Source organism: Panthera pardus, unplaced genomic scaffold, assembly GCF_024362965.1.
Source record: "Panthera pardus isolate Hobbes unplaced genomic scaffold, ASM2436296v1 HiC_scaffold_1, whole genome shotgun sequence".
Taxonomy (NCBI): Eukaryota; Metazoa; Chordata; class Mammalia; order Carnivora; family Felidae; genus Panthera; species Panthera pardus.
The window spans coordinates 64434903-64448148 of NW_026526654.1; the positions used below are offsets into that span (position 1 = coordinate 64434903).

A 13246-nucleotide genomic window follows, 5' to 3' on the forward strand; every position below is an offset into this window, starting at 1 on the left:
TTAACAAGGAAATGTGCAATATTACATTTACTTTTCTTGAGGGACCCATGAATTAATGTAAATGTCTTAAAAACAACTGTTCGTTTTTCAGAATTTCATTTGTTTTCATAAGAAGATTAAAGATTTATATGGTGACAGAAGAACTTTTAGGGATTCCCCCAAAGTTTCCTTTAATAGCCAGGCACTATCTCTGCCCTCACTCAGAATGCTCTACGTCTCTATGAAGGCGATAGACACACAGTAAAATAATTAAAATGTAGAGGTATAGTAGTTGCTCTCTTAGTCTACTTACACTAAAAACTCTAACCAATTAACTCATTCTATTTCCTTTATAAATCATAACCTGCTAATTCCCACATCATGCTGACTGGTTAGGAAACTACTCTCCCGTGAATCTGTCTACTTCTGCTCCTATCAGTACAATCTGACACCGAGTTACCTGTGTTTGTTCCCAAACCTGTTTATGCCAGTTGTACTTGTTATTGTGCTTTCATAATTTAGTAATATGTAAAGTGATGAAATAGTGTGGAAATAAATTTCATTGTTTCTTTAAAATCTAAAGTTTAATATTCTGGAAAGACCCCCAAACTGTGAGTTGTTTGAATGTGTGAGATCACAATAAAAGATTATAAAGGAGAAATCTGCACTCAGACAGCTCTGCAAGTGCCTTTAAATTATTTTCCTCTTAAAGGAATAAAATCTTAGGAAATCTTTGCTGATGGTTTAGAGGTGTAGTTTATGCAAGAAATGCCACACAAAACTCTAATCAGCAGAACTTGTGCAAAGAAAACGCCATGGCTTTCTCAGTAGATTGGCAAATGAGCATATAGTTGTTTTAGGCTAAAACAAAATGTTTAAGATATTTATGTTATATTTCTATCACGACTCTCGGGGTTAAACTGACCAAAACACATAAAACAAAAACAAAAAACAAACAAACAAACAAAAAATAGCTTTGGGGTGCCTGGGTGGTTCAGTGGGTTAAGTATCCAACTTCATCTCAGATCATGTAGCTCAGGTGGGGATCTCAGGATTGGTGAGTTAGAGCCCCACATTGAACTCAGCTGGGAGCCTGCTTGGGATTGTTTGTCTCCCTCTTTCTCTGCCCCTCCCCCACTTGCATGTGCTCTTTGTCTCTCTCTCTCTCTCAAAATAAATAAACTTTTTAAAAAAGCTTTATTTAGAGAAAAGTCATATACGATCAAGTTCATTCTTATAAAGTTTACACTTCAGGGCACCTAGGTGGCTCAGTAGGTTGAGTATCTGACTTCGGCTTAGGTCATGATCTCATGGTTCATGGGTTCAAGCCCTGAGTCAGGCTCTGTGCTAACAGCTCGGAGCTTGGAGCCAGCTTTGGATTCTGTGTCTCCCTCTCTCTCTCTCTTTCTGCCCCTCCCCTGCCCACTCTCTGTCTCACTCAAAAATAAACAAATATTAAAAATATTTAAAAAATAAAAAAATATGAATAATACCTTCAATGTTTAATTGACTTTTTCAATTTATTAGTAGGTTATGGGTCCAGAGTACATCAATGAGAGGGCTTCTTCTGTGTGAACAAAATGCTAAGGAAGAAGCAATTAATTCTGTCTGGTGAGGGGATGGGGATTCAAGGAAAGTTATGATTGGCTTTAAAGATCTTAAATAAGCAGCAAATAAGCGTAAAAAGAGAAGGGCGTTCTAAGTAAAAAGGAATAGCAAATGTAAAGGATAAAAATCTTGTAGTTAATCCAAGGAACAGCCTTTAGTTTAAATGGCTTGGGAATAAGGCATTTGTTTTTTCAAACCTAATTATGTATCTGAATCATCTGTACAGATTAAAAGAAAACAAACAGCAGGGAAAAACAAGCCCAGACTTGACTCCCAGAGATTCTGATTTAAATGTATATGGAGTGGAGTCCCTAGATCTATTTATTTTTTTTGTAGGTTCTACTTGTAGTTCTGAGATGCAGCCAGGATTAAGAACCACCGGAGTGGGGTAAACCGGGATGAGGGAAGAGAGAGTTAGGAGATGAGGCTAGATAGTAGTCTAGGAACAACTGGTGAAAGGAAATAGTATGTAAATACAACAAGATGACAAACTATCACTTTCCTGGTAGCTTCCCTATTTTGAAACATTAAAAAAATTTTTTTAACCTTTATTTATTTTTGAGAGAGAAACAGAGCACGAGCAGGGGAGGGGCGGAGAGAGAGAGACACAGAATCTGAAGCAGGCTCCAGGCTCTGAGTTGTCAGCACAGAGCCTGATGCAGGCTCTCGACTCTCCAACCTTCCAAGGGGGAGATCATGACCTGAGCCCAAGTCGGCTGCTTAACCGACTGAGCCACCCACACGCCCCTGAAATATTTTTAAACTTTTTACTGCCACTACTGTTTCAGGAAAAGAAAATAAATTCCCACCATTGTCTATAAAAACAGGGATAAACGTTTTAAACCAGCTTTGTAACTCAAAGATTTCTATTTTACTTAAGGTAATACTTAACATAAAACTCAGAGAGCAGAGTGCACCTTCTGATCAAGTGTACCATCTACCACTCAGAGTTTTTAACAAATGTCCAACAAAAATCATGAAAATACAAATTTGGACAGAACACCTGCCAGGGACACTAAACAGCAAGTTCCTGTTCTGGGCTGGTGATCCCATCACCGAGTTAAATAGAATGGAAGCACTTGCCCACTTCCAAATGCTCTTCTAAACTCCCAGATATGTAAGGCTCTCTCTTTCAGGTTAAATTTCTTCAGCATTTATCATCTAAGCAACAATGAAGACAAAAGGGACCTCTCCTTCCATCATAACCAGTTCCACAGGAAGCACCCTTTCTCCTACTCTGTGAAGGTCGGATTGACTCTCCCTTTACCATGGCATCTGCCTTCCATGTAGCAGCTGTTCAATATTTTTAAATGAGTGTTACCCTCTTCGAGGTTAGATAAGGGATGCTAATTTATTACATTTCTAAGAGTCACTGCCTTCTAATGTTCTACAAGGGGCTCATATTTTTAAACGGGCATACAAAAAAAGTCAGTACAAGGGGCTGTATGGAGTTTTGGTCCCGTCAGCAAGTAAGGCGGAATCAGCAAAAAGGCAAAGGAAGGTTCAACCAAGTTGTTTCCGGGAACAAACAACACACTGTAAAAAACAACAGCAAGCGGCCGCCTGGGTGGCTCCGTGGGATAAGCATCTGACCTTGGCTCAGGTCTTGCTCTCCGGGTTGGTGAGTTCCAGCCCAGATCATGCCCTCCGCTGTTAGACCAGAGCCAGCCTTGGATCCTGTTCCGCGCCCCCCTTCTGCCCCTCCCCTGCTGGCACATTGTCTCTCAAAAATAAACAAACAAACAAAAAAAAAAAAGTAAGAACAACAAACCAAATCCCCGCCCCGGGAAGGCCTGTTACTTGAACCATAGGAGGTTCTCAGGGTTGGGCTCTAGGGATGAAACCAAAACTCTGGCTCACACAGCTGGTCCGGGACTGCTTGGACGGGAGGGGATGATCCCTCCGCCGATTTGGGGAAGCCCACTCCCGGAGACGGAATCCATTCACAGAACGGCGTCTGCGATTGGTTCCCCACGACGTTCTCCCGCCTTACCCCGCACAGGGGCCAGCCCGCCAGCCCGCCCCTTCGCGGACCCTCCTCCTCCCCGCCGACCCGCTCCCCTCACGGGTCCGGCCTCCCGCCGGCCAGCTCCTCACACGGGCCCTCCAGTCTAGCTGCCCGCCCGCCCGCTCCCCCTCACGGCCGGCCGCCCTGGCCCCCGCCCTCTGACCCGCCTGGCTCCGGCCAAAGGGCCCCGGTTCCTGTTTCTCTTGCCTAGACAGGGCGGCGGAGGACGGCCTCGACGGGCCGCGCTGACCCGGAACTACTGAGGTGGCCGCCTCTCGGCTCTTCCCGGGCTTTCCCCGTGCCGGGGCTCGGCCCGCCTTGGCCGCTCGGTGCCCAGCCCTCTCCCTCGAACTCGCTCGTGCCCCCGTGCCGCTCGCCGGCCTGGCCGGGCCCGGGCCTCTGCAACAGCGGGACCCCCCGGCCGTCGAGTCCACGCAAAGCCGGCACGCCACCCCGCGGCTGGTCGGCCGTGAGGTGGGTGAGGTGGGGCGGGCGCCGCAGTGGGCGGGGCCGCGGGGCGGGGCTTAGGATTCCAGGTGCCCAGCTCGCGGCTTCCGGGTTCCGTCCTGGCTCGGGGCTGGGGTGGTGGCGGTGGCTGCTGAGCGCTTCCGAGCTCGCAGCAGACTGGGAGTATAGGTCTAAGCCGAGCGTGGGCAGGCGGCACGGGGAAAACTGCCTACGGTGCACGTCCGTATGTCAGGAAGTGCCAAAGGGGCGGGGAAGAGGCGGTGGTGGAGCTCGGGCAGGTGGAGACCGAGCGTGGGACCGGGCCGGGACAGACGCTTTTTGTGGCATTTCCCAAGGCAGAGGGGAAGGAGGCCGTCACCCTCCTAGCTTCTCTCAATGTTTTTCAAAACTGGAGAGGTGAACTTCAGCGGGAGCCCAGTACGGTATGGAGTGGAGGTTGGGAGCGGCCCCTGAAGAGAAAGCGAAGGCCCTGGGGTGGGAGTGCTGGGGCTGGAGGGGTGAAGATCCACTCTGGGCGGGGCCTGGGCCCTGAGTAAGCAAGAGGGTAGGCAGCGCGTTTGATCCAAATCGTGGTAGTCTTTGTGCCCATTGCCCTACTTGGAGTGCTTTGTAAATCCTGGATCGTCTCAGCTTTTATCCCCTTAAAAGCGTGAATTTTAGTGCAGCTCCATTTAGTCTGTTGAATTTAAGGCCCCAATGTGTCATGAAGAGGTGTGACCTAATATGGCAGTCACATCAAGATTAATGATGTATATAACATAAGCTGACACCCTGTAATTAAAAAACAAGACTTCATCTAAGTCAACAAGTAATTCCCTACTTAAAACTTGCTGTGTGCAAACACACACACACACACACACACACACACAGAGGAACTGTAGTCCTGCTGAAAAGATGTACAGATACTTTCACAAAACAAATTAAAAGATGGTTCTCCTCTCATGGTTCACGTAGGACAGATAGTGGACTGGCTTTAATGGGAGAAGTCTAGATTTACTATTTTACTACATTTTTAGATCCGTGAACCTTTTTTTTTTTTTTTTTGATGTAGGCACAAATTTCTGTTGTAACCATAAGAAGGTGATATAATTTTGCATTCTTAGGCTAATTTTTCTTTATAGGTAATTTCTTAGGAGGCACAGAAGTGTTTGAAGGGCTGCGTACCCTACTGAAGGATGGCAGAAGCAGTGTTGATTGATTTCTTTGGTTTGAAATTTAACTCTCAGAAAAACAGTCACCAGGTATTACTGAAGACACTGAATGCTGTCCGATACCATCATGCTGCCAAGGCCAAGTTTCTTTGCATAATGTGTTGTAATAGCATCAGCTGTGAAAGGGATGGGGAACATAAGTTTGAATTGGAAGCAAGCAATGGATTATCAGCTGTCTTGAGAGAGTTTGAGACTGTTAGCAATCCTAGTATGGCTGCCTCTTTGTATACCATTAAACAAAAAATTGATGAAAAAAACTTGAGCAGCATTAAGGTAATTGTACCCAAGCACCGGAAGACATTGCTGAAAGCTTTTATTGATCAACTCTTCACCAACGTTTACAATTTTGAGTTTGAAGATTTGCAGGTGACTTTGAGGGGAGGTCTTGTGAAACAGTCCATGATCATGATCACAGATCAAGAACAAGAAATAAACATGATCACAGATCAAGAACAAGAAGCAATCCAGAATGAAATAAAAACATATTTGAGAAGTCTGCCAGCTCTGAAAGGAGAATTAACCATTATCACATCTCCATTAATCTCAGGTATATTAAACACTGTGTTGTTCTTACTGTATACATGAAAAAAAAAACAGTCTTTCTTTGGAGGCTGGTCACCTTTTTCCCCCTCCTCTCTTTTGTAGACTGTAGGGTTTATAAGCTCATTGGCATCAGCTGCAACATGGGAGTATCAGGAATGGCCTTGTAGTGTCAGCAGTGTCAAGGGACAGTCCCTTCAGAGCCACCCTAAATAAATAAATTTGCTTTGTGCAATTGTGTGTGTGATTTAAGACAAATCCCCCAGGCTTCCTTTATTTTTTTTTTTAACTTTTTTTTTTTTTAGCGTTTATTTATTTTTGAGACAGAGAGAGACAAAGCATGAACGGGGGAGGGTCAGAGAGAGGGAGACACAGAATCTGAAACAGGCTCCAGGCTCTGAGCTGTCAGCACAGAGCCCGACGCGGGGCTCGAACTCACGGACCGCGAGATCATGACCTGGGCCGAAGTTGGCCGCTTAACCGACTAAGCCACCCAGGCGCCCCATCCCAGGCTTCCTTTAAAATGAGATTTATGACCCTAAGCATCTCCTATTTAGAAATTCTGGAACCTTAACTCATTGGCGTTTAGACAGAAGAATGAAATTTAAGAGTCCATCTTACTCTTGGTTAAATGATATTTACTGTGAGCTGTATGCTATGAGGAATACCAAAGACAAATGGGACAGAAGATACCCTTTGAAAAGCAATAGTCCCATGGGGAAGGTAGAGCAAACACAAATCGTGTATAACAAGAATACATGGAGGTACACAGTGCTGTAGAAATTGGAAGCCAGAAAAACATGCAGCTTGAGGTGATCAGGGAAAGTCTTACTGTGAGACTGGGTTGGTAATGCTCTATAGTCTTTGTATAGCATATTTTTAATCTTCACTACTTCTATTCGATAGATATTTTCTTGCATGGATTTACTACGAGGACAGGTGGAATATCTTACATACCAACTCTTAGCTCATTCAATCTCTTCAGTAGTTCCAAACGGAGGGATCCCAAGGTTGTTGTCCAAGAAAATCTGCGTAGGTTGGGGAATGCCGCAGGATTTAATGTGGAGAAATTTTACCAAATAAAGGTAAAGTTTTGTTTCATGTTTCAGAAGATGCAAAGTATATTCTTGACTCTGCTAATGACTTCATGGACTTTAATCAAGCTGTTTAACTTTTGCATCTGGTGTTTTACTGAAAATGTTAGGATAATGCTTATGGTTGTTTTTCTTAGATCTGTACTCTATAGCTTAAATATCAATTCTGTGATAGATTTCACCTGAAGCTACTCATGTCTAAAAGTACTTTTAATTCTCAGGGTATGGTATCACTGCCCTTTTTGATTCAGAAGGAAGATTCCAGAATGATGGGAGAAAAAGGCTATTATTTTCTAAATCAACATTAGGAGGAACTAGGGTCACAATGGATGCCTTGTTCCTTACAGAATGCTAGGTTTATTTGAATCAGGAAAAGTAAAAATATCATTGATTTGGTAATTAACTTCATTCCTTAAATAATACTCTTTGGAAAGTGCTGCAAGTAGAGATTTACTCATCTCTGGTAGGAGATGTTTGTGATGTACTGTATTAAATTTTTAAGTGTTAAAGTGTGTTTTCCTTTGACTAAAATATGCAGAGATTATAATACCAAAAGTTAAGTGATAAGTAAATTTGGTATTTTACCACATACAGAAGTGATATACTTAATGCTTGCTGGTAATAGTAAACTGATTGTTTAATTTTGTACAAAAAGAGTATTTTCAGAAAAGCTTATGGTATGAGAAATCCTACTTTCAAAATATTTTTATCACACATCTTTGGTATTAGACTGATCATGCCAATGACGTCTGGATTATGGGAAGGAAGGAGCCTGAATCTTACGATGGAATCACCACAAATCAGAGGGGAGTCACAATAGCAGCTCTTGGTGCTGACTGTATACCAATAGTTTTTGCTGATCCTGTCAAAAAAGCATGTGGGGTTGCTCACTCTGGTAAGTATCCTTAATGAAGCATTTAAGGTTTTACCAATTTTGTAGTATAGGCAAAATTATAATTTCTTTATGGCGCACATTACAAGACAGTTAATTACATGGTATTAAGTATAAAGGGGTAGAACCAGCATACTCTTATTATAGGAGTAGGTGAGGGCAGTACCTAAGTCAAATTATATGAATCAGAGTAGAATTCCCAAAGGAAGCAGTAACCAGGCTGATTTCTGAGGAATTTGCAAGACCTGATTAGGTACCAATGTTTCTCAGCAGGGGTGCCAAAATGTTAACATTTTGGGCAAGATAATCTTATATTGCAGTTTGCTTGGCTTCCAAAATTCTTAATGCCAGTAGCAACCCCCCCCCCCAGTTGTTGTAAGAAAAGCAGCAACAAAAAGAAAGCCTTCATGGGGGCGCCTGGGTGGCGCAGTCGGTTAAGCGTCCGACTTCAGCCAGGTCACGATCTCGCGGTCCGTGAGTTCGAGCCCCGCGTCAGGCTCTGTGCTGACAGCTCGGAGCCTGGAGCCTGTTTCCGATTCTGTGTCTCCCTCTCTCTCTGCCCCTCCCCCGTTCATGCTCTGTCTCTCTCTGTCCCAAAAATAAATAAAAAAAAAAAAAAAAAAAAAAAAAAGAAAGCCTTCATGCTTTTCAGAACATTCCAAAGGGAGTCGTACTGCCTCTGGTTGAGAACCCTTGAAGTCCGGGCAATGGGGAATAGGAAGGTTAAGCATGCTGCAGAAAGGTATTCATGAAGGGGAAGGTACAACAGCATGTGTAAAAGGTATGGAGGTAAGAAAAAGCAAGATATGTTTGGAAAAAGTCATTTAGTTTAATACGTTATAGTCTAGTGCCTTTATTATCTAAAGATAAGAAAGGATTTTTAGATGCTGTGTTAAGGTTATGGAATTTTGTTTTCTAAAGGTATTTTAAAATGCTATTAAATTATCTTTTGGTTACTACTCTATGTGAAATAAGGGATGATCTTTCAGATTTCCTTCTGCTTGTAAATCTAGGACTACTTTGCTTTTTAAGAAAATGGCATATTTTTCTTTTGATCTAGCTAGAGTTATGGGATTGGATGACTAGAAGTCAAATTTTGATTTGCCATTATCAAAATGTTATTTAACGTTTGAGTCTTAGTTCCTGGATATAAAAAAAATCTTATTTGTTACTTCTTAGGTTTTGAAACATTATTTTTAAATATCAAAGATTAAAGCTGTCAAAATGAAACACTCTTGAACAAAGTTAGAGGTCTGACACTCTCTGATTTCAAAACTTATTATAAAGCCACAGTAATCAAAACAGTGTGGTACTGGCATAAGACAGACATATCGACCAATGGAGCAGAACAGAGGTCCCAGAAATAAACCCTTGCATATGGTCAAAAGATTTTTAACAAGGTGCCTAGACTATACAGTGGGGAAAGGATAGTTTCTTCAACAAATAGTGCTGAGAAAACTGGATATTCACATAGAAAAGAATGATATTAGACCCTTATCTCACATCATATACAAAAATTAACTCAAATTGGGTTAAAGACCTACATGTAAGACCTAAATCTATAAAATTCATCAAAGAAAACAGTGTAAATCCTTATGAACTTGGATGAGGCAGTGGCTTTATAGATGTGATACCGAAAGCACAAGGAACAGAAGTATAAATAGATAAATTGGATTTCATCAGAATTACAAACTGAGCATCAACACAGGTAAAAGGCAACCCATAGAATGGGAGAAAATGTTTGCAATTCACATATCCGAAAAGGGATTAATGTCCAGAATGTATAAAGAACTCCTATAATTCAACAACAAAAAACCCAGAAAAATAGGCAAAGGACTTGACTAGACATTTCTCCAAATATGATAAGCAAATGGCCAACAAGCATGTGAAATATGCTTAATGTCACTAATAATTAGGGAAATGCAAATCAAAACCACGATGAGATACCACCTCACACTCCTTAGGATAGCTGATATTGAAAACAAACGAAAATACCAAATTTTGGTAAGGATGTGGAGAAACTGGAACCCTGATGTACTATTGGTGGGAATAGTGGGAATGTAAAATGGTGCAGCTGCTATAGAAAATAATGTGATGGTTCCTCAGAAATTTTTAAATAGAATTACCATATGATCCAGCAATTCTACTTCTAGGTAGAAGTCCTGGTATCCAGTACTTCTGGGTATATCCAAAAGAATTGAAAGCAGGATCTTGACAAGATACTTGCACACCCATACTCGTGGCAGAATGATTCACAATGGCAAAGAGGTGGAAGCAATCCAAGAGTCCACAGATGGATGAATAGATAAACACAATGCGATATATACAGACAATGGAATATTATTTAGCATTAAAAAGGAAGGAAATCCTGACACCCGAATGAGGGGTTTGAGGACATCATGCTAAGTGTAATAAGTCACAAAGAGACACTTTTAAGATTCCACTTACATGGCTTATCTATAGTCGGCAAATTCATAGAAACAAAGTAGAATGGTGGGTACCAGGGCGAGGGGAAAGTGGTGAGGGGGAGTTGTTATTTAATGGGTATAGAGTTTCAGTTTTGCAAGATGAACGTATTTAACACTACTGAAGTATACACTTAAAAAGAGTTAAAATGGTAAATTTTATTTTACATATTTTTCCCCACAATTTAAAAAAATTTGAAAAAAGTGAAGGAGAGAGAATACTAACAAGTTATATATAATCCCAGTGGAAACTGAAGCTGTAGAATATTTTTAAAGAAAGTGGACGGGACCCCTCATTAAATATGTTTTCTGTGTCAGGTGCTTTGCATAACATACCTTATTTAAAAACCAGTATTTTAGTTAATTGATTATTTAGCTTAATGAATTTTGTGATTTATTTGCTGTTTCTGGACTGAAAAATACACAAACTGTTCATTTTTAAGTTAGATATAAATTAAGGTGCAATGTTACATTTTAACTTCCCTTACCTTTTTTTCTTCCTATTTACCAGGTTGGAGAGGTACTTTGTTAGGTGTTGCTATGGCTACAGTGCATGCTCTGATCACAGAATACGGCTGTAGTTTGGAAGACATTATTGTTGTACTGGGACCTTCAGTAGGACCTTGCTGTTTTACTCTGCCAAGGGAATCAGCAAAGGGATTTCATAATCTTGATCCTGAATGTGTACGGTTATTTGATTCACCAAATCCCTATGTTGACATTCGTAAAGCCACTAGGTAGGTTTGACTTCATTACAGAACTGCAAGTTTGGTTATTGCTTATTGTTTCTTTCTCTCTCTCTTTTTTTTTTTAATGTACAGTTTCTATGGCATGAGTGCCTCAGTGTATTTTATTTTATTTTATTTTTAAATATTTATTTATTTTTGAGAGAGAGAGAGAGAGAATGCACAAACGGGGGAAGGCCAGAGAGAGGAGGACATTGGGTTCTGTGCTGAGAGTAGTGAGCCCAGTGTGGGGCTCAAACTCATGAACCATGAGATCATGACCTGAGCGCAAGTCGGATGCTCAACTGACTGAACCACCCAGCTGCCCCTGTTTCTAAAATGAAAAGTACTTTAGAAAACAATTAGTAACTCCAAGAAAAATTCAGGTGGCAGGTATTTAAGTAGCTGACATACACATATATATAAAAACTTATTTTAATTATGAAATACATTGTCATTTAAGTTTGAATAATGAAATTTTCCTGTCTGGTACCTCTTACTGATTTAAAAGTGAAGGAGGATATATTTACCATGTAGTTTTGAGAGACCTACTTAGACTTCATGTAGAAAAGTTGCCATGTACTTAATAGACATTCCTCAGCTAAAATGTCCTAAATACAATAAACTATCAGAAAGCTGATATTTTAAAATTATTTTATTCTATAACTAGAGGAATATATTTCTTAGAAAAAATGTTAGATAATATAAGCACATAGTCACTTTCAAGGTTTTTTATGGCCTCTTACAGTTTTGAGTTACAAAGTGTTGCTGTTAATAGCCATTTTCATTCCTATAAAGGAAAATTGTCTGATTTGAATTGTGTTTCTGTTCCAGCCAACAAAACCTTGCTGAGATTCTGCTTCATTTAGCACATAAGTAGAAAGGATTGAAATTGATTCTTAAATGTGACTTGTGGAATTAGTGTCACTAATTTATAGTCATATTTCATATCATAAAGTGTTTATGAAGAAACAACTTCTCTGTGAAAAATCTGGTTAAGAGGAGGACAGGAGAAGGGAGGGCCAAATGACTAAAAAGCATGTTCTGAATCAAATAAATCTTGTCTGCCAATACCCTGGTAACTTTAGAAGTTTCTTCTGAATAAGTACTTGATTTTGATTATAAAATTCCCAGGTCATGTCTGCAGAACAATATGGAAGGTTTTACAGTTTATATATGAATTTAAGTGATTAATGGTGATAAAATCTACCATTTCCTGGACTTGTTCATGTTTTGTATCTGAAAATCAACTTGCATGGGAAGCAGATCTTTCCCAGAATTCTTTTATACCAATATCCAATACACACACACACACACACACACACACACACACACATTACTGCTTTGTCTATTGGTAAAATAAACTCTTGCTATCTTTTAAAAAATCTTTATCCCAAGGATTCTTCTAGAACGGGGAGGAATTCTACCACAGAATATTCAGGACCTGAACCAAGATCTCAACATCTGTACATCCTGCCATCCTGACAAGTTTTTTTCCCACGTCCGAGATGGCCTTAATTTTGGTACACAGATTGGCTTCATATCAATTAGAGAATGAGGTACAGTAGGTTCTCTCTCGTCTTTCCCTTCTCTCCTTCTTCCTCTTTCCACCTTTCCCTCCCCTCACTTTTAAAAATAATTAATCATATTGAACTTTACCCCTTTGTTCTTGTAGGAAGAATTAAGTTTCTACTTTTTATTGAAGCAATAGAGGTAGAAAAGTTAATTTTTAGTGACATGCTATAATATAAAGAATAGCCACTCCTTTTCCTAGTTAATGAAGAATAATCAGTCTAGCATATAAGTATAAAATTAAATCATTTATTCTTTTTAAAAAATCCGGTATGAATACCATTTATCTTCTTTGTATTTCATATCAGTATACTTCCTATCATAACATCCTCATACCTTTCTTTTTTTATTCTTTTGATTTTTGAGAAGAAATCTTTGCATAAAGATTCTAAATTCTAGAATAATAAAAAATCCTCACATACACAAACTGGCTTGGTTTTCAACTAGATTTCCAACTGATTATAGCAGGAATTTGCTAGTTTTCTTTAAAGGATAAATAATAAATAGACTTTGTAGTATGTGCAGTCTCTGTCTCTACTCAGCTTTGCCATTGTACAGCAAAAGCAGACAGGAAAGACACAGAAACAAAAGAGTACGACTGTATTTCAATAAAACTGTCTTTATGAAAAAAACAGACGCCAGGCAGGTTTAGCCCACAGGCCATAATTTGCTGATACCTGATCT

At 40.2% G+C, this 13246-nt stretch overlaps 1 protein-coding gene across 6 annotated transcripts in view; it reads left to right on the forward strand.

Moving 5' to 3' along the window:
• The first annotated feature begins 3958 nt into the window (after positions 1 to 3958).
• LACC1 (laccase domain containing 1) overlaps positions 3959 to 13246 on the forward strand; it is a 34694-nt gene continuing 25406 nt past the window's right edge. For 2 of the 6 annotated variants that reach the window (XR_002079400.2, XM_019447479.2), the window contains exons 1-6: positions 4182 to 4485; positions 5185 to 5821; positions 6721 to 6899; positions 7638 to 7803; positions 10777 to 11002; positions 12389 to 12549. Coding sequence is in view for 5 of the 6 variants with exons in the window: in XM_019447479.2 (XP_019303024.2) it covers positions 5239 to 5821; positions 6721 to 6899; positions 7638 to 7803; positions 10777 to 11002; positions 12389 to 12548 (1314 nt within the window). In the remaining variant the exon portion in view is untranslated. Of the gene's footprint in view, positions 4070 to 4181; positions 4486 to 5184; positions 5822 to 6720; positions 6900 to 7637; positions 7804 to 10776; positions 11003 to 12388; positions 12550 to 13246 lie in introns of those variants that run through there. The other 4 variants (XM_019447484.2, XM_019447480.2, XM_019447481.2 and 1 more) reach the window with 4 other exon arrangements.